Below are 19373 nucleotides of genomic sequence, written 5' to 3' on the forward strand. Positions count from 1 at the left end.
ATGGTTATGACTAGCATGCATATCTGTCATGCTGAGGGGTCAGAGCCAGCCTTCCAGATCCAAAAATTACTGTATTTGGGAGTGTGGGGATTATTTCTCATTGTGAATTGTCTTTATTAAAAACCAGAGAAATATCTAAAATCATAATATTCCTGCTTGCATGAAAAATGGGTTAATAGGGGGACCTTATCACTCTCTAAAACTACCTGAAAGGAGGTTTAGTGAGGTGGGGGTCAGTCTCTTCTCCCCGCTTACAAGCAGCAGGACAAGAGGAAATGACCTCAAGTAGTGCCGGGGAGGTTTAGGTTGCATAGTAGGAAAAATACCTTCTCTGAAAGGGTGGTTGGGCATTGGAACAGGCTATCCAGGGAAGTGGTGAAGTCGTTACTCCTGGAAGTGTTCAAAAGGTACGTGGATGTGGCACCTGGGGATGTCGTTTAGTGGTGAACACATTGGTGCTGGGCTAATGGTTGGATTTGATGATCTCAGAGATCTTTTCCAGTCTTAGTGATTTTATGGTTCTGGTTCCAGGTAGTTCCATCCATAAAAAGGTCAAACATGAACTTGGCATCCAAATATCCTTTGCAGCTTGGTTCTGCATTTTTGTTCCAGATGTGGATTCCCTGTCTGCCCTCCTCCAGTACCTCATAGCTCCCTTGTCTCCTCACCATGACGAAACATGAAAAACAAGTAACCCCCTCAAAAAAACCCAAGCAAACCTGAAACCAAAAGGAAACCCCAAGTAGGCATTGATAGTGCTGCCACTTTGTGTGCCTGGTTAGTCCAGCATGGAATGGATAGTGGTAGGAATGACAGTTATCAGCACAGACATTTCAATTTAAGTAAGTTTGGAGCATGGGGTGACAGGAAGAGCACTTCCAAGTCACCTATCTTGCCCAGAGAAGCTGTGGATGTCTCATCCCTGGAGGTGTGCAAGGCCAGGTTGGATGGGGCTCTAAGCAACCTGGTTTAGTGGAAGGTGCCCTCCATGGGCGGGGCGTTGGAACCAGATGATCTTTACGGTCACTTCCAACCCAAGCCATGCCATAATTCTACCCCAGCCCTTTTCGCCTCAGCAAGTGGAGGCAGGAGAGGAAAAAGTGTCACTTCGTACAGCCTGTAAACCTACGGACGGGCGCCCCGAGGGGGCCGGCGGGCAGAGGGCAGGCGGCCCCCGGCACCTCGGTCCCCGGAGGGTGCGCCAGCCCTTCCCGGCCCTTCCCGCCCTGGAAGCCCCTCCCCCCGCTGGAATGCGCCGGGAGGGAGTGGAATGACGCGGGCGCCGCGGGGTCACGTGGCGTGAATGGAATGCCAACAATGTAGCGAATGTCCCGACTGCGCCCCGCACTCGGCGCCCGGGACGGCCAGGGGGGAAGATGGAGAGCGGCCCGCGCCGCCGCGGCCGCCGCCGCCGCTGAGCCGCGCCGTGCCGACCCCCGGAGGGCGAGCGGCGGCGCCAGGCGCCCCGGGGAGGTGAGCGGAGCGGGCGCGGGGGGCGCGGGCTCCCCCTCAGCCCCGGGTGGGAGCGCTCCCCATCCCCCAGAACTGCTCTTGCGCGGAAGGGAAAGTCCTGTGGAGAAGCGGGGGGTGCGGGTGAGCGGACGTGGGTCGGTCCTCGAAGCGGGAGTGAGCGTCCCGTGTGTGAGTCCCCTCCCGGCGGCAGCCTGGGCGCCCTGCCCGCACCCTCCGACATTTTCCGGACACTCGTGTGACAGCGCAGCCCAGCCCCGGCGCAGCGGGATGGGGGTCCGCCTGTCCGAGGCCTCTGCCCCAGCAGGCCGGAGCTGCTAATAAATGGCCTGAGTTTATTTTGGAGCTTTCTGCCCACGAAAGGAGTGGGCGGCACGGGAGTGGAGGCGACCCGCCGGGGCAGAGTCTGCAGGGCGGGTGTCGCAGGGAACGAGGGCCCCGGGGAGCCGGCCGGGGGCATCCAGAGCCCGCGGGGTCCCGTCTGGCTGCGGCGGGGGCCCGCTGTTCCCAGTCAGCTGAAGGTCACTGCCGAAACCCAGCAGTTCGCCACCCTCTCCGCTACCTCGTGAGCGGTGTGCGTGTTGAAATACCCCTTTCCCGGGAAAGGCACTCGCGCAAATGACGCAAAAAGGGCTCGTTTGGAGTGCCCGGGCTTTGCGGTCAGTCGCTGCCGGGCTGCTGTGGAGGGGGAAGGCGAGATGTTTCCCACAGCTCTGCGTTGGGCCAGTGCTTGTAGCTGGCAGTGGGACACGGGCACAGAGTCACTTTTGGACAGTTCTGTTAGCAGGAGGAAGGAGAGGCGGAATCGTCTTAGGGAAAATCCACTTTCCTTCACTTCCACAATGTGCCCACTTATAAAGAGAAGCACGGTTTGTATAATGATGAAATTCCTGAAACGCTTCCCCCCCATCGTAGACCTCCAATACAAAGTGAACAGTTCCTGCCTCCTTGAATTTGTGTTCCAAAAAAAACCTCCAAAAAAAAACCCCAAAGCGATACCTGTAAATTGAGAGGGGGAGGTAGTTCTAGCAGCTTCTTAAAACTTTACTCCTTCTTATACTGCAGTGATTGCAAGTTCAGCTCACTCCGGTGCCTGCACAGTTACAGGGAAACAGCTCACCAGCTCGGGCGAGCTTTAGTTTCTTGCCTGTGTCCCAGCTCCACAAAGCCACTACCACATGCAGCCTGTTGGTGAATGAAGAAACAGGAGAGTGAATAGATAGTGCTGCTGGGACAACAGACATCAGCATATGATTTCAGTGTCGTCGGTTGGTTGGTTACTGACAGAGCAGCTACTGGTATTTATCAAATGAAACAATCAGTTACTGAAAAATTCTTTAACTTCCTTGAAATGTCATGTTTCCAGGATAATGGGCAAGCTTCTAATTAGTACAGAACATATAACAGTTTGGAAAAGACCTTAGGACTGTTTAGTCAGAATGGCTTAGAACTCTAATTTCTCCTGATGGCAGAAAGAAATCTATTGATAGATTTATGCTGTAGGCAGGGTGTAGATTAGAAGGATTTGAAGTTATCCAAATCTAGATGTACAGTTAGAAATGCAGAATGAGACGCACTACATATCTTTTAAAGCATACAACCGTTTTATTTTTTTGCTAAGAATGCAAATCTCATGAAGATTTTAAAAAGCCAGCAGCTTGTCTTTCTTTGTAAATTATCTGTAATATTTAGTGTTCCAGTTTTTCTGCTTATCTTACGTATTTCATTATAGAAAAAAAGCCCTGCAAAATATGAAACAGGTTTTCAGTTAGCTCCAGTACTTGCTGTTGTTGCTGCTCTCATTCATACTGTCTAAACGAGCAACATTTCTTTCTGGTTTAAGCAGTATTGTAAATGTAAGCTGAGGAAGTTGCCAGCTGGCTTGACCCAGCATTATTAGACTCAAGCTTAGGCTAAAGGTCACAGAAGTTCTTTATGTGAAGCATGTGTGTAAGTGGGAAAGCAGTCTTTTGCTGCAAAAAGGTGGGGGGCTTGCCAGCTTTCCCAGCCCGTCCCAGGCCTGAGGATTGGCACAGGGACTGAAAAGGAAGAACAACCCAGATGCCTAAACCCAGCCATATGGTGCCTGCTGCTGTCAGGGAAAGAAAGACAATTATAGACCAATTAATTGCTCTGTATCTTCTAGCTAGTTATGATGTAATCCGAAGAAGGCTGCAATACTACTGTGTTTTATTTTTTACGAAGTCTGTGTATTACCTTTTGCTGTATTCTGTCCAAGTAGAAAAAAAATCTGTTCTTGAGATCCTGCAGTTGCTTTTGTCTTCTCTTGGGACACTGAAAGCTTGATCTGTTACTGACCAATAGCTGATTTGTGGAAACATCAAAATCTGGATGAACAGCTTTAGCACTTCCCTTAAAACAATTGGCACATGTCACTATCAGTTCTCTGTGAGTTAGTGTCACAGGGTATTCATGGAGAGCACTGGGTGGAGGAACTCAAGACCTCAAACACATTATTGGTCTTTTTTAGTTAACAGAGCATTTAAATCTTAGCAAAAGAGGTTGACATGGGTTAATCTCAAGTGATTAATCTGTGCTCCTGCATTTCAGGCTGGTGAACCATCATAGAGGAGTCTGGGGTCTGACTTCACTGTTGTATTTCAGACCTTGGTTGTAGAGGAAAGCTTGAAGCAGACTCTGTACTGATGAGGAAGTGGTGGTGGGCTTCAGAAGTGAATGTGTCCAGATTCTGTTGGGCTTCACAGTAGTAATCTGTTTGCTGTTTGCTTGGCAGTGAGAAGTGCTGGTAAATGTATGGAAATGGTTGTTTTTTTGGGAAATGCTGCAGCTATCACAACAAAAAGAGGTTTTAATATGAGCATGTGAAATTAGAGAGCAGTACTTCCCAGAGAAACTCTTTTCAGTGATAAAGGTGCTATGATCAAAAGTGAAGCACCTTAAAAAAAAAAATCCAATTGGCTTCTGAGTGCCAGAGAGAAACATACGGTGTGTTACCATCCTCTGTATTTGCGATTTGGAAAAAACTGAACGGAATTCTTTCCTTACCAGCAAGGTGGCTGGTGCAGCGTTCAGAAGTCACTTTACAAGTGCAAATGATAGCAGAAGAAGCCAATTTGCATAAGCAGCATCAGTAGCTAGGTTGCATTTTTGATGAGGCTGTCTTTTTAATCCTGTTCCAAATGCACCATTATTTCATGTTTATATTACGGTGATGCATGAAGATTTAGTTAAGGTAGGATTCTTGTTGTAACTTTGTGCTGCGTGGAGATCACAAGCTGATGGTAGCTCAGCTGTGCTGCATCGGTGTTCTCTGCTGCTTGTCAGAAGAGGTGCATAAAGCTGTCTCAAAGCCTTCTTTCTCTGTGTTGGGATGCTATACGATCTGGTTCTTCATCTTCTGCTCTTACTGTATAGCTCCATTTACACCTCTTTTCCTTTTCTTCCCTATAAGGCACAGCTAATGAAGTATCATATATCCTTTCCTCTATTCTTCTTTTTCCCCCTTCTCCTTCCAGTTCTGGTGAGAATTGTTACCTTCAGGCTTTGATAAGTTATTCACATGGAAAGGCAAAATATCTTGTCTTCCTGTTATTCACTTTGTTATTGAAATGCTAGAAGTTGGTATGGTTAGAGTCATCAATATTTCCATTATAAATCTTTTTCGTAAACTTCTGAAACTGTGCTCAGCTAGTGTAAAACAAACAAAATCTTAAGTGGGGGAAAAACATTTCATGAGCATACTCTTCCCTAATTATGAAATAGGATAGGCTTCTCCAGAATTCGATTATGCAACTGGATAGGAAACTTGCCACAGTTAGGTACTGTACAATTCTTAAATGAGTTTTTTTAAACCTTAGTTCTTAGGGGGTTTATTTTAATTTATTTTGAAAATTAAACTTAAAAGAAAAATGAATTATTACTTGGTTATTTTGAGAAAGCCTTTTAGAATCCTGTTATTGAAAACAGATAAAGTGAAAATCATTAAAAGGTATCCGACTGTGACAGCTTAAGAGGTTAAACGGATTCATTTTCACTTGATTAATTCTCATGCTGTCTCTTCAGAGGCATTTACAATATCAACTTAATTGAATGTACTTTTTATTTTCTTTCGTTTCAGACACTGTCAGTCTGCAAAATGATGATTCCACAGATTTTCATTTTCTGTAGGAAATGTGAAGATTGTGAGCTGAAGTAAAACTTTGGCAGAAATCTCTTGAGAATTTTGCCTTTTCTTCTTCTCCTCTTTGAAGGATTATGTTTACAGGAAATTGATACCATCAAGTGACACTTTTTCAAAATAATTTAAAAGAAACAAAGAATAAAGCTGTATTTATGCTCAGAGAAAACTGGATTAACAATGAGGCCAAAGACTTTTCCTGCTACGACATATTCTGGAAACAGCAGACAAAGGTTACAAGAGATTCGAGAAGGTTTAAAGCAGCCATCCAAATCTTCAGGTCAGGGACTACCGATTGGAGCAGGCAGTGAAACTTCTCTGGACCCTAAGATTTTAATGGGGAAGGATGCTGCAAGGCAGCAGCAGATGAGACAAACGCCCAAGTTTGGACCATATCAGAAAGCTCTGCGAGAAATCAGATATTCTTTGCTGCCCTTTGCTAATGAGTCGAGCACCACAGCAGCCGTGGAAGTCAACAGGCAGATGCTCCAGGAGCTGGTGAATGCAGGTTGTGATCAGGTACGTATGGGGTGGGAGGGGGGATTGGCACTGCTGTCAAAGCAAGTTTATACTCTGGACTGAAGAAAGGATTTTGATGGTGGCTGTCAAAATCTTGGAAAAGCACTGATTGTTCTGGCAGTCATGTTGCTGTATGAGCAGCAGAGTAGATGGACTTACTCGGGACATATGTGCCTACTGTGGGGTTCATTTATGTTAAAGACAGTTATAGTGACCTCTAGGATTCTTCTATGATTTCTCCAGTTGATATCTGAGACTGAACAGGGTAGCTTGTCTTTTTTTTACCTTTCTTTTCTTCTTTTTTTTTTTGTTTCTTAATTTTCCCTGCAATGCTTAGTAACAAGCCTTAGCTGTGAGTAATAGGGTGGAATTTTGTCTAGCACATCTAAACCCAGTTCACTGTCAGAAGTAACTGTAAGAAATTATAGAAACAATATATGGTGTTTGAAGAAGCTCACTTGCTGTTGGCCAGAAAGCAGGAGGGCTTGGATGGATGTTCAGCTGACAGCAGTGATTCTGTCCACACCTTTTCTTTTCACTTTCTCTGCTTCTACTAAGAGGTGGTAGCACTGCTCAGATAAGAGACTTGATGTAGAGATGCTTTTTTTTGTCATCCTGGCATTAATGCTAGAATGTATTCTTAATTCATAGACCATTCACTAGGTGCAGAACACGGTCATTTTGTGTTGAGCTGCATTCATCTTGCTTGTGCTTCCAGTATTGACTTTCACCTCTGTCCAGGAGTAGTTCAAAATTTTGCTTTTTAGAGAAAAAGTGCTGGTTTGGGTTCAGATTCTGAGTGTTGTAGGAGCACTTTTTTTCCCATGTGATTGAATAGCAGTTGTTGACAAGCTGAAACATTTCCATTTAAGTCCTTGATACAAATTGGAGAGATTTAAAACCAAAGTGCTTTCAGTGACATCTCCCTGATTTCAAAACTTAGGCCCCATTAATTCATGGCAGAATGTGAGTCTCTTGGCTCTCCTAGACTATATTCTGATTCTGTATAACAGAACTAACATCAAGCATTATTGTAAGCAGTGTAACAGTATGCATTTCCCTGGAGCTATGTAAATATTAATTAGTGCTGTTTCTATGCCAAAGAGTTTATGCTATACAAGATAATCAGAGCTAGAGCAGATTGCATATCTAATAAGTGCTGCAGTACAACTAAACACTTCCTAGTCCAGTGAACCAAGATTCTGTACTGAATTATTTAACTGGAGGAACCAAGAGTTTTCTCTGATCTCTAGTACGCCATGAAAACAGTGTTTTTTAGAACTCTACCCTCTAAATTTCCCTAGCTGTTTAGGATGGGAATACTCCTTGTGTGTATGAGCCAAGGTTAAATGAGCACAGCTGGATTCTGGATTGGAAATGCACATTTGGTAGGTTACATGGACAAATCGTTCACACATAGAACTTGGCTTGTTGGACTGAAATCTTGGAAAGTACTTTGAGCACACTACAGCACAGTAATGTTAAGCCAATGTATAAAACAGAAATACCTGAACACCTGTTAAAATGTCTTGGTATGCAAAGCAGTGTAATGAACTATATGTGTAAATTTTTTTATATATTCAGCTATTTTGACTTCAGTGTTCATACAGTGGTGTTGCTGCTTCTAGAACATTGAGCCTGGTTCTGACTCTGATGTGGAGATTTTTGCTACATCCTTAAATTTTGCTCACATTTTTGGTAGGGCTTTTTTTTGCCCCTCCCCGTTGGCCATGACCCTTCCATCCTCCCCATTTGTTGTTTCTCCCTAGCTGTGACTTGTTGCCTGGCAATGGCATTATTGGGCCTGTCCCTTAGGTGTGTTCGGCACTCAGGTCTAGGCTTTACCAGGATCACATTTGGCTAGAGTCCAAACAGAGGTTTCAGGAGCAGAATCCTGTAAATAAAAATGCTGAGCTTCCTAGTGTGAGTCCAGACCATATGAAGATTCGCTGTCCCGAAGGATTGTGAATGAGTGGAGCTTCTTGAGATGGTGTGAATAGTATCTGACCTTGGGGATGGTGTGGTGTAGGGTGACAGACCTGATTACTACCTCTGGGTCCTTCCTTTCCCCCTGATGCCTGAGCTGTTTTGAATTAGATGCTGAACTGTTTCATACTATGATGTGTAGTAAGTCAGTGATCCCAAGCTACCCTGTCCCTGCTTGTGAATCAAAGCCTTTAAATGCCTACCACATGGACACCTTCTGTAGTCCTGTAGGCAGCTAACAGATCTCTGTTTAACAGAGAAGTGAAGGCAGCTTCAGTTTCTTTGGGGATGCTTTTATTTACCTCTGAACCCAGTGCCAGTGTGAGGTTGGTAAATGGGCACTGAAGCCCAAACCCCACTGTCCCTTTTCAAATGCCAGGAGCAGCCGTTTTGAGGTTAAGGATTTCAGTCCATGAATAGCTAATGTTCTACTTGAGCCTTCCCCCACAGCAAGCCTGCAGAATACAAAATCTCACCCCTCCCGATCCTGCTTCATGGTGCAGAAATCAGCTGTTCAGCAGCTGCAATTGTCCTGAAGCATCTGGCAGTTTGTCATTAGAAGCTCTAATTGTGAGAATTCTAGGAAGCTGTGAAGAAGGAATAGATGGCTATAACACTCAGTTTGATCTTATGGGAACTTCATTTTCCAGCTGGATTTGGGCTGATGCTTTTTGGTGTTCTAGATGGAGCACTGAAAAGTAATGCTAACCTTGTGGGTACTCTGTTGTGGTGGACACCATGCAAGGATCAGGATTCTTCTTCAGTCTGTTTATTAGGCCACAATAAGGATTTTTGGAAGGTTGAAGGGAAGCAGTGACAATTGAAAAAGAAAATTATTTTAGGGGCTAGGGAAAGGATACTTCTATTTAATACTCCTACTAGCTCCACTCATGTATTCTATCTGTAGCATGGATAGATTTTAACAGCAACCGTTTCACATCTTACAGGAGATGCTCCCTGTTCTGCCTAAGTGTCTCTAAGTTTTGAGATGAAATTGAAATTGGTTTTATTGAATAAAAAGGAAACATAACATTTTGTTACTTTACTCTTGCTCTATGAAAGACCCACACAGCCAGGAATTTCATTATAAGCCACTTGGTAAACTTAACAAGTATATGAAACGCAGTGTAATTCGTGAAGTAAATATTAAATTCTTGTGTCTTTCAGTTACAGTTATCATAGGTGTTACTTGTGAAAACAGACTTTTTTTAATTGGTTAGGAAGTTGCCAGTGTTCTTTTAAATGGGACGTTTTCTTCCAGAAAGATTTATTTTTCCACCATTGTGTAGTTTATGATTTTATAGTGAAATATGATCCCCTAAACTTAATGGGGACTTCACTATTGACCTGAAAGAAGCCAGGATTACCGGGATCTTTTTTTTTTAAGACATAGAAAACAAATAACACACATAATTAGTCACTGTTTTTCTGAAACAAATTGAGTAACTTGTCTGTTGTTTGCTTAAGTCATCTTTTCGACAGTAATTATTTAGTGAGTTTCAATCAAAAATAATTAGTGCAGCGTAAATAGTTTTGAAACTCATAGAACATGACTGCAAAAGACCAGACCTTTTTCGCTGAAACATCTTGAAGCCAAAAGCACACCTAATATGCCATTCTTTATAAAGTCCTTGGGCTTGGAAGTGTAACTTGCAGTCACTGTAGAGGGACAAGAGTGTGTCTGTCCTGTGGGCTGGTAAACCACTGGAATCACCTGGGGCAACTGGGTGGTGTTTGGGGTGTGGTGGTAAATGCAGCTGCTGTTGTGGATTGAGTGTTTCTGATGAATAGATGCAATTGAGCATATGATCAGTGGCATTCCAACAACCTGAATGGGCTGTACTGTACTTACTGTACTTCCTTGGAGCATAAACAGCCACTGACATTGTAATTTAGAGTGGGCTACAGCAGTTCTAGATGAACTGTTGAACGTTACACACTTGTCACTTTTGTGGGTTTTTTTTTTTCTTTCCCTCAAGCAAATTTTCCTTTGAGCAAAGGGTGCCTTTTCCGGGTGAAGATTTCTAGACATGGTTTGTTTGGGCTGCTATTTTTAAGAAAAAATCATGTTTTAGAATTTTTTACAGGCTACGTACTGCTAGTACCATGCTATCTGCTGTACAACTATGACTATGTGAAGCAGGGAAGTTCTTATGCTTTATTTTCTCCAGAGGCTTTTATAAATGTCTGTAGTAAAACATGGACCACTCTGCCCCACCGCCCCATGCCAATATCAGGATATTTTGAAGGGGAAGATCTGTCCATTGGATACTAATTGCATTGTCTTTCAAGGAAGTGAACGGTGTCTGTGGAATGGTGTAATGTGTATAAGAATATCAAGTTGACTGCCTTGTCATCAGTGATATGCTGTATTCATGAGATTCAGTTTGTAGAGGTGGGGTTTTTGGTTGCTTTTTTTTTTAAGTCCTCCTTGCATTCCGGGATTCTTTCAATCCGTACATCATGGCTTACCTTCTTTTTATTGAACCCATTTGGCAAAGATTCTGCCCTGATTTGGGAATGCTGATTGGTTGCAGGTTTTGAGAATGGGAAATAAAGTATTTATCTCAATTTGAACAAATATTTGCACTTCTTTACGTGAGGGAAGCTCTGTTCTGCCTAGTACAGCTTGGGCAAAAGGTCCTCTTTTGCACTTTGCATGTAGAACTGGTGTTCTGTTCTTCCTGTTGTATATAGGTTGTGCTTGCCCACCTATGATCCATGTGCCATCTAGCAGTGTGTTACTGAGCAGTATGACTTCTCACCATATTGTTGGAGTGATGACAGGAAGCAGATACAGTGTAGAGTTTTGTTTTGATAACAGACTTGCTGAAGCTCTGCTGTAGTAAAATATCTGTTGTGATGTATTTGTTAAGAGGACAAGTCTAAAAAGACAGCTTGCCTTCAAGGTGAAGGACAGCAAATTTTGTAATAGCAAGTAAGAGAATTAATTTCACAACATTGGCCTGTCCTGTAACAAAATTTTCTTTTTGCCTGAGTAAACTTTCCCTGTGTTAGGAGTTTTGCCTGCCCAGCCATTTACCAAAACCTCCAGGATGAACATCTTAGTCATCTTCTGGATGTTTTCAGTCCAGATTGTTTGGCTAATGAAAAATGACTGAAGAATGAGCTGTTACAAGATTGCCTGGGTTATTCTGTGGGACATATGTTAAAGGTGAGGATCACAGAATATTTTTAATTGGAAGGAATCCACAAGGATCATCAAGTCCAACCCTTAAAGTGAATAGCCCATATAGGGATATAACATGTGCCCTTGGTGTTGTTAGCACCATGCTCTGACCAACTGAGCTAATGTGGTTCAAGTCATTACAAGCTATGCTGCTTGTAGAAGTATTCTGGGTTACAGGGAGGGAAAAAGGGATGTTCAAATGAGGGCACTCACTGCTGAATGCAGGAGAAAGGTTTTATTTTAGCAACTGAAATAGATCTGATAATTCAGGTCAGCAGTCTCTTGGGTGTTTCATTTGCATCCATCATTTGAAGGTAAGTTGTTCACTCTGCCTTCTCTTTACCAGATGTGTTGAGGGCTTGTTTCATAACCTTTTCCTATACTTTTTTCTTTCTAACCTCCCTTTTTGGTTTCAACCTTTCTGAGAGGTTTCCAGAATAATGCAGTGTTCTTCCATCAAAGCATGTAACGGAATGTGTTTTCCCACTAATATGCCTGAGGTTAGCAACTTAAGTCATTTCAGTTCTTAGTTGCTTCAGAAAAATAGTGAGTCATAGCTTTCCAGGGGCTGAAAGCAAGAGGTGAAGATTGCTCTTCAGCTGATACCTGCTGACACCTCTCTCCTAAGCCCTTTCTCTTGTCTCCAGTCTTCCTATGTTTCTGTCACTTCTTGATGATAGTGGCTTAGTGAGTATACTTAGATTGTCTGTGTCATGACACCTCCCACAATGTATTTGAGAAGGTGCTCTTGGTACTTACTGTTCTGTGTAAGCATGGCTTGGAAATATGCTTGTCCTGCAGAAGGAAGAAAGGTATTTTCCCTTGATTTTTTGTGGTGGTGGAAATATTTATTAACAGTAGTAAATGATTGCATGTTCTCCTTCGCATGACAAGATTTGGCAGATGGGCAGTAATATGGCACTGAATAAGAGTGTTTTAAACTCTCCTTAATTCTTGTTAGTCTTTTTTCTTCTTCATCAAACTGTAGAATAAATTGCATCTTGGTAGTAGGATTGTGTTTGAAATGACAGGACAGGAATCAGATGCTAGACTTCAATGGTAGATAAGTGTGAATCTCAAGTTATCTTAAACTTGCCTGTTCCTCATATCAGATAAACATTCTAGAAGCTTGAGAGTTAATAAAAAAATAAAAAAATTTATCTTGCTATATCAAGGTACAGGATTAACTTGCACTGGATACTTAAATTGTATTTATTAAAATTTAATTGCCAGTAGAATTTTGAGCTATGGATATTTTTTTTTTAGTGAGAAAGGAAATGACTTCTTCACAGTGAAAAATCTGTATAAGCGTTTACTTCAGTCTCTCAATAAGATGCCCTTGTGACCAAAAGTGGAGATTGCTGTTATTATTATAACAGGAAGCTGATATCACAATAGTAGTAGGGTGTAACTGTTCCTTTTGCATTTTTTATGCTGTTCTCAGCCTAAATCTCTGCTGTTCTTTCAGCTTATATCTGAGAGGAACAAATGTGATTTTATAATGAGACTGAAAGATAGCATCTCTTCATTGGGAGTGAGATGTGGGATGTTTTTTGGTTGTCTGTGGGGGTTCTTTTCTTTCTTCAAAAAATTGAATGGCAGTTTTAAACAGAGAGATTTCAGTAGAAGGACTCAATACAAGACTTTTGCATGCTACAGTCTTTAGAAGTAGGTCAAGATGTGCATTTAGAACTCATTTAATTCAACCTAGGAATGTTTTTCTAGTAGTTACCAGATGAATTAAAAGCTTATGTTAAAGCTGCTAATTGAATATCAGTAGAATGCAAATAAAAGTTCATGGCTACTTCTCATGTGATATGCAGGTACGTGCAAAAAATAGTTTTCTTTTTCCTAAAGCATGGGCAAATATACATAAAATAACTTACAATTGCATTTGTTTTCCCTCAGTTTTTTGTTGCTCTACCCCCATCTCGAGCAGAACACAGCCTGTTGGTGCTCCCATGAGCCCAGCATTCAAATTCTGCTCAGCAGATGCTTGTGGTGGCAACTCCTATAGAATATCCATGTCCCATGTGTGTTGTCCATGTGTCCCCCTAATCTTCCATAAATCAGGCTCCAGTACTGGCACTCTTTGCTGCTTGGGTGCTGCCTGTCTCTGTGACTTGTGAACGCTTGTATGCAGTGCTATCTAAAGTAGATGAGGAGAGACATGAACGAGCCCTTTCAAATCTTTTTACTTGCTGGCACCAGCTGCTGTTTTTCTCATGTAGTGGATATGTCCATTAATTCTCCATAATTTCCTTGAATTACTCTTAAGAAACAGCTGGTTAGACCCAGGTTTTCCTTTCTTTGACCTAGGAAAGAATTCTGACTGGATTGTGAGCTGCCTCACTATGGATGTAGCTACTCTAGAGTAGATGTTCCACATGTACTACTGGAACAAATGCAATTTGCACTAGTAAAATGAGGGAGGGACAGACATATGATCTGTTTGCTTAAAGCTACAAGTGTTTGTGTTAACCTGGGCTTTATACTTAACGTAGGTTACGTGTGTAGCATGTGAAATACATTCAACTTTTTTCACTCTTTCTGTTTATGGTCATGACCTAATTGTGAGTGTAGCTTAGATCTGACATTATTACGTTGCTTTTAGCTGAGGCTTAGAGTGTGAAACGTTGGTCCTTATTTCTAGGTTTTTATCATACCCTAGCTTTTAGTAAAAAAAATAAAATTAAATTTAACAATGCCTCTGATTACCAAATTAGAGGCTGAAGTTGCTGTGGCATTGTGGTCTATGGTCTTATCCTAGCAGTAGCAGTCTTGTATTGTCCAGGCTTGAGAGGGGTCCCAGTTTCTCATCTCCAGAAGATGCTTTAATAAAAGCCTGATGAAACTCAGCCCGTCAAACTCTTGCTGTTTGCCTGCTCTACACATCTGCTGCAGGTCACCCAAAATACTGTTGATGATAGAAATATTTTTGACTTTATGTTACTAGGCAGCTTCTGTTGAGGTGGTTCTGTCAGCCCTGATCTTGATGGGGTCTCCCAGCTATGCAGCTATGGCTGCAGCATGGCAAAACTGGTTTGTTGCCAATGGTCTTGTCCCGCCATCTGGGCGGTCACTGGCAGTTCACAAGAAACTTCTGGGTTACAAATTGATGTGTAGGAATTAGGTTTCATACAAGCAATGCATGTGTGCATGTATGTCTTGGGATGATTGCAGTCTTTGCATGGTACCAGCTGTTTGTGAAGAACTTAATCTATGGGATTTGGTACTGCATTGAAGATTTCTTTTTCAGTCTAACGAAACAAGATTCTGGTGTTTGAGGTTATGTTCTGCTTCCCTGCGGTGTAAGAGATGGATTTTTCCTGATGAGAAATTTGTGCTCTCCATTTTGAGTGAATTCAAGTAATTAAAAATATTTCCCTGGGGAGGCGAAGGATGGAGAGACAATATGAGAATCCTTAATAAAAAAAATTATTTCTAGGTCAGTTAATTTTCAGAAGGCTGAAGCCAAAGAACACTGTGTACCCATAACTTTGTGAATCAGGTAATGGCCGTGGCAAGGACAAGTCTGTGAAAATGACTCTGTTCTGTGCTGCTGCTTTGTCTTTAATTGTCACCAGTGTATGGGTGCGTGTGTGAAACTGTTACTGCGACACACACAGTCTCCTGTGCACTTAGAGAAATACAAACACAGTGTAAATGGGAAAATGGGGAGATTTAAATGTATGCTGCTTGAAGGACCGAGCATTTTCCAACTGTTTTCTGTACCTTTCATTATCCTCGTTCTCTGTATCATTCATTACTCTAATGCAAGATTTGTAAATTGCTCAGTTAATCCAAAGCATGCAGAGATGCAGGGTCTTGCACCCCACTTGCATAAAATACTAGAAAGAAGACTGCTGCTACTGGGTGATAATATAGTTAAGTTTCTGCTCTTTAAAGAGACTGACTTTAGAAGGACAACTAGCAGTGTAAAATTACTCCTGTAAAAGTCTTTATACAGCTGCATTTGGATTTTATCCACCATTTGAATCTGTTGGATCGGGGTTATTTCAAAACAAAAGAAAATGTCAGCAGAGATTCAGAGATCACTGTTGCTGATCTGCAGCTTCATTCCCTCCCTGTTTGTTTTGTTTTCCCATTGTATCAGTTCTTATCTTCTAGGTTTTTCAAGTCTATGCTTCCCTTTCCTTCCCTGTTGTCCTATTACATTGCTTTTTCTGCTCCATTGGCTTGAATGACTAATATTCAACACCTCCTACAGGCCTTTCTCTGTGTGCCTCTGAATACCCTAAATGAGTTGATTTTTTTTTATAATTGCAAACTACTAAGGAAGAACTCTTTTACAGACTTCAGCCTTGCATCTAAAAAAATTTTATGTGACATCTTAAAGAATTATAGATGCAACTGTAACGTGACTTTGCCAGCACACCCCATATGTTTTCATTTCTGTGTCTTTTCTTCCATTCAGTGTCAGGGCTCCACAGGCTGTGCTTAAATGAGCCACCTGTCCCATTCATGCTTTTCTTTCAGCATTGCCACAGTTGCTGTATTCATTCCACCATCCTGCCAGACGTTAGCCTGATAAAGATGCCTAAAATCCAATTTAATCAATGTAATTGGAACCTTGGAAATACTAATTTGTGTGGGGTATCCTTGTTTAAAAAAAAATTCTGGTTGTACCAATTAAAAACATAGAAAGTTGTGGTCAAAAGACAGAGACCTTTGAATGAAGATAAATTCACTCCATATTGGGCTATTTTTGTCCTGGCTCCAAATGAGTGCTCCAAACGATATGCATTCCACCTTGCTGGAGCCTGTTTTCTCGGGTTGTCGAGCTCAGTTTGATTCTATTTCAGATGATCCCTTTATTTTAGATGATTCCCTGATTGCCCATGTGATCTGTGCTGCCCAGACGTGGTAGCAACTTGCTGGCTGTGTGCTGGAGCAGGATGGAATTATTTTTCTTCCAGGTCCTTCAGCAGTTACTATTCTGGAAACTCACTTCCATCTCCTTCCTGTGATCATTTCTTGCACATTGGCCATCCCTCCTGTTTAGAAAATCTTTTTATTATGTTCTTTACTGCAAGCACTAAGTCTATTGAGTGCTTTCTGGAAGGTGTTTTATCACGAACCCGTGAAACGTGTGGTGTTGCAGTCATGCAAATAGTGGAGAGAAGTGTTCAGCAGTGCAAATTGAGGACCTAGAGCTTAGGAGTCTACAAGTGGGCCAAAGTCATCAATGTCTGCCAGGACATGTGGCGATCCAGCTCCCCACACTGCAAGAGGACCTCACTGGGAAGTGCCAGCAAATTCGAAAGCAAACCACAAGAATTTTCATTTGCGTTGGTGTGCCTCCCCCCGCCCCTCATCTCTGTTTGCTGAGAAGTGAACCTTCAGGGCTCTAAACCACATGAAAGTAACTAGAAAAAGTATTTTTCAGTATTACTTTGGTGCTGTAAAACCATTTGCAACAGATTTTGCCAGGAACTTCTCTGTGATTTGTAAGCATTAGAAGCTGGTGGAGGTTGAGAACTTGCTGTTGCAGGCCCTGCTCCTCACTTGGGCAGAAATGGATGCTCAGATTTGCTGCCAGGGAGAATCTGTTGCCCCCCAAGCCTGGAACACTGGAACACAGCTCAGGAGGGAGAGTCTGAGACACAGCTCTGATTTGGAGGCAGAGCTGCCTTCTCCCAGATTCCTGGGAAGGTCAGAGTGTCCTGCTATGTGTTCAGCACCTCCAGGAGCACTATTTTGGGCAAATAGCAGTGCTACATGCTTAGCAGGATTCCTTGGTTTTTTTGCAAAGAACCATTTCTTGCTTTGTGCAGGAGAGCTTGTGCTCCCAAGCTCGCCACTCTGCAGTGGAGTAGGAACTCGATCTTCATCCTGCCCTACACAGGCCAAACAGCAACAGCCGTAGCATCAGCACAGCATCTGCATCTAGCTGGGGCAGGCCAGTTATCTTAGTTTCTGCCATGCATGAAACTTCCTTTTCTTCCTCTCTCCCACTAACTTAGAGAAGTAGGACCATTGTCTAGCATTAGACAAAACCCTGAATCAAACTAGCAGAGCCCTCCTTTCACACAAACTATTGGGTCCAGGAATTTGGGGAAACTCCTGCCACTAGACCAGAGATCTAGTTTGTTTTGCCACATTCACTTAGTAGTTTTGTGGTTTCCCAGTCTGGGAAGACTTCTTTTTTCTTTCTGACTCACAGATCATGGCAGCTAATGGATAGAGGAAGTACTGCTGTTGAGGTTTAAACTCTGACAGGAGAGTGATATCTGACAATGATGATGGCAGATGGGGAGTGTAACAAGGATGAAGCTCCTGCTAAAAAGCAGGAACTGGGTATGTGAGCAGAGAGGATGATGTTTAACATTTCCTTGGTGGGGAGGGCAGTTGGGTCTCAAAGGTGGTAGTGCTGAGCTCAGCCATTAGGAGAAAACTGGTTGTTTTAACTGGAGTATCTGGCTTGAAGGGATCATGCTCAGGTGTTGGGAAAGCCCTTTTCTTCCACTCTGTAGGGTGGAAGAAGCAGCAGCCTGAGCCTGAACTGCTCCCTGCACAGCAAGGAGAGCAGTGTGGGGTTCCCCACCAGAGTTCCCCCAGTGTGTGCCTGCTGCTGGCTCTAGCAGGCATCACTGCAGAGGTGCTTTCCCCACCTTCCCAGCTTACTGAATTTAAGAGCTCCAGGTTACCTTGCATTCCTCCTCCCCACACCCTCTTTTCAGTTTTTTGTTTGCTTGCTGTCTAAAGTCATGCTTAACCTCTCATTCTGCCCACATGCTCTGTTCACAAGGCTTAATTGCTTTTTGTACTTTCAGGTAACACCCTCCTCTATTCTAAACACCCAGCTTCTGTGCTTGTTGCAATGGCTGTTCTTGCTTTTGAGAAAATAAAGGATTTGCTTTTCATGTAAAAATAGCTTTATTATTTCCATATGCAAAGAGAAATCAGGGCAGGCATGTTTCCAGGTCAGCCTGGAGATGGGGTTGGATAGTGAAACCTGCTGTTCCAAAAATGGGCTGGAGCCGGCAACAGCTCTTGATCTGCTGAGCAAAGCTAACTGACTTGGAGGGAGGTGGGATCCCTTTTTGGGTTGCACAGGCATCATGTTGGTATTCTGCTATGGAGAGGAGCCGAGCATTGTCATAATGAGCATTTAACTCTGTTAACTGCTTATGTTTGTTTTACAGTTTTCTCATAATCAGGTTCTTTTGGTAATTGTAGGCATGGGTTTTGCATAAAAGATTACAAAGGAAAGTTTCTTAGGGCATAGTCTACACTGCAAGAGTATCTGAGTAGAAGATGTTTGCAGGAGCAGTCTTGTATTGTTCCAAGATTGTGCTCAGATGGGTACTGAGTAAATAAACAGTAAATGTGCAAATTTCGGGTAATGTTGCTCTATGCTTGTTTTGGATAGTTCAGCTGTGCTTTGGATTTTGTTATATATGTTAGCCTTCTGAATCTTATTGCCATGTATTTCTAGATTTGTATGAATGAGATATGGATCTTTTTCATCTTTGTATTTTGCTATTTCATATTTTTACTTCCTTCAGGCATATTATAGAGGTCTCTTTAAGGCTTTTAAAACTGGTCAGCTTGAATTTTTCCTTTAGCTTCACAAAAGTCACTACAGAAGTAAAAAAAGCACAGAAGGGGAATTACAGGCAGCATTAAAAATGTTCCTTCAGAACAGAAAAGCAGATTTAACATGAATTAAAAACTCAGCTCTGTTTCAGAGTTGCAAAAGCTCTTTTATTCACCAGAGAACTGTTAAAGCTAGTAATTTTTGGCATAGTATCGGTCAGGGAAGCGTGACAAAGTGCAGTGGAATGCACTGAGCTGCGATCCAGCAGTGGTATATGACTTTTAGTGTATGGAGCATTGCAGGAAGTGCTGCAGGGGGATGGGGAGGCCTTTTAATTTCGTCAGCTACTGAGTAACAGTGTCCGCCTTCCTCAAACCCCACCTGCAACAACAGGGGGTCCACCTTGGTTGCTTGGGTCAGAAGACAAAAAGTGAACAGCCTGCACAATCTGCTCACAGCCCGTCTGTTGTCTGAGCACTGCTGTG

At 42.7% G+C, this 19373-nt stretch overlaps 1 protein-coding gene across 1 annotated transcript in view; it reads left to right on the forward strand.

Annotated features, from left to right (window-relative positions):
* Positions 1-1328: 1328 nt before the first annotated feature.
* The window catches only part of LATS2 (large tumor suppressor kinase 2), a 47237-nt gene continuing 29192 nt past the window's right edge, over positions 1329-19373 (forward strand). Inside the window, exons 1-2 of the mRNA XM_069013702.1 lie at positions 1329-1473; positions 5570-6148. Coding sequence (XP_068869803.1) covers positions 5810-6148 — 339 coding nt within the window. The 5' untranslated portion in view covers positions 1329-1473; positions 5570-5809. The remainder of the gene's footprint in view (positions 1474-5569; positions 6149-19373) is intronic.

Source organism: Aphelocoma coerulescens, chromosome 1, assembly GCF_041296385.1.
Source record: "Aphelocoma coerulescens isolate FSJ_1873_10779 chromosome 1, UR_Acoe_1.0, whole genome shotgun sequence".
Classification (NCBI taxonomy): Eukaryota; Metazoa; Chordata; class Aves; order Passeriformes; family Corvidae; genus Aphelocoma; species Aphelocoma coerulescens.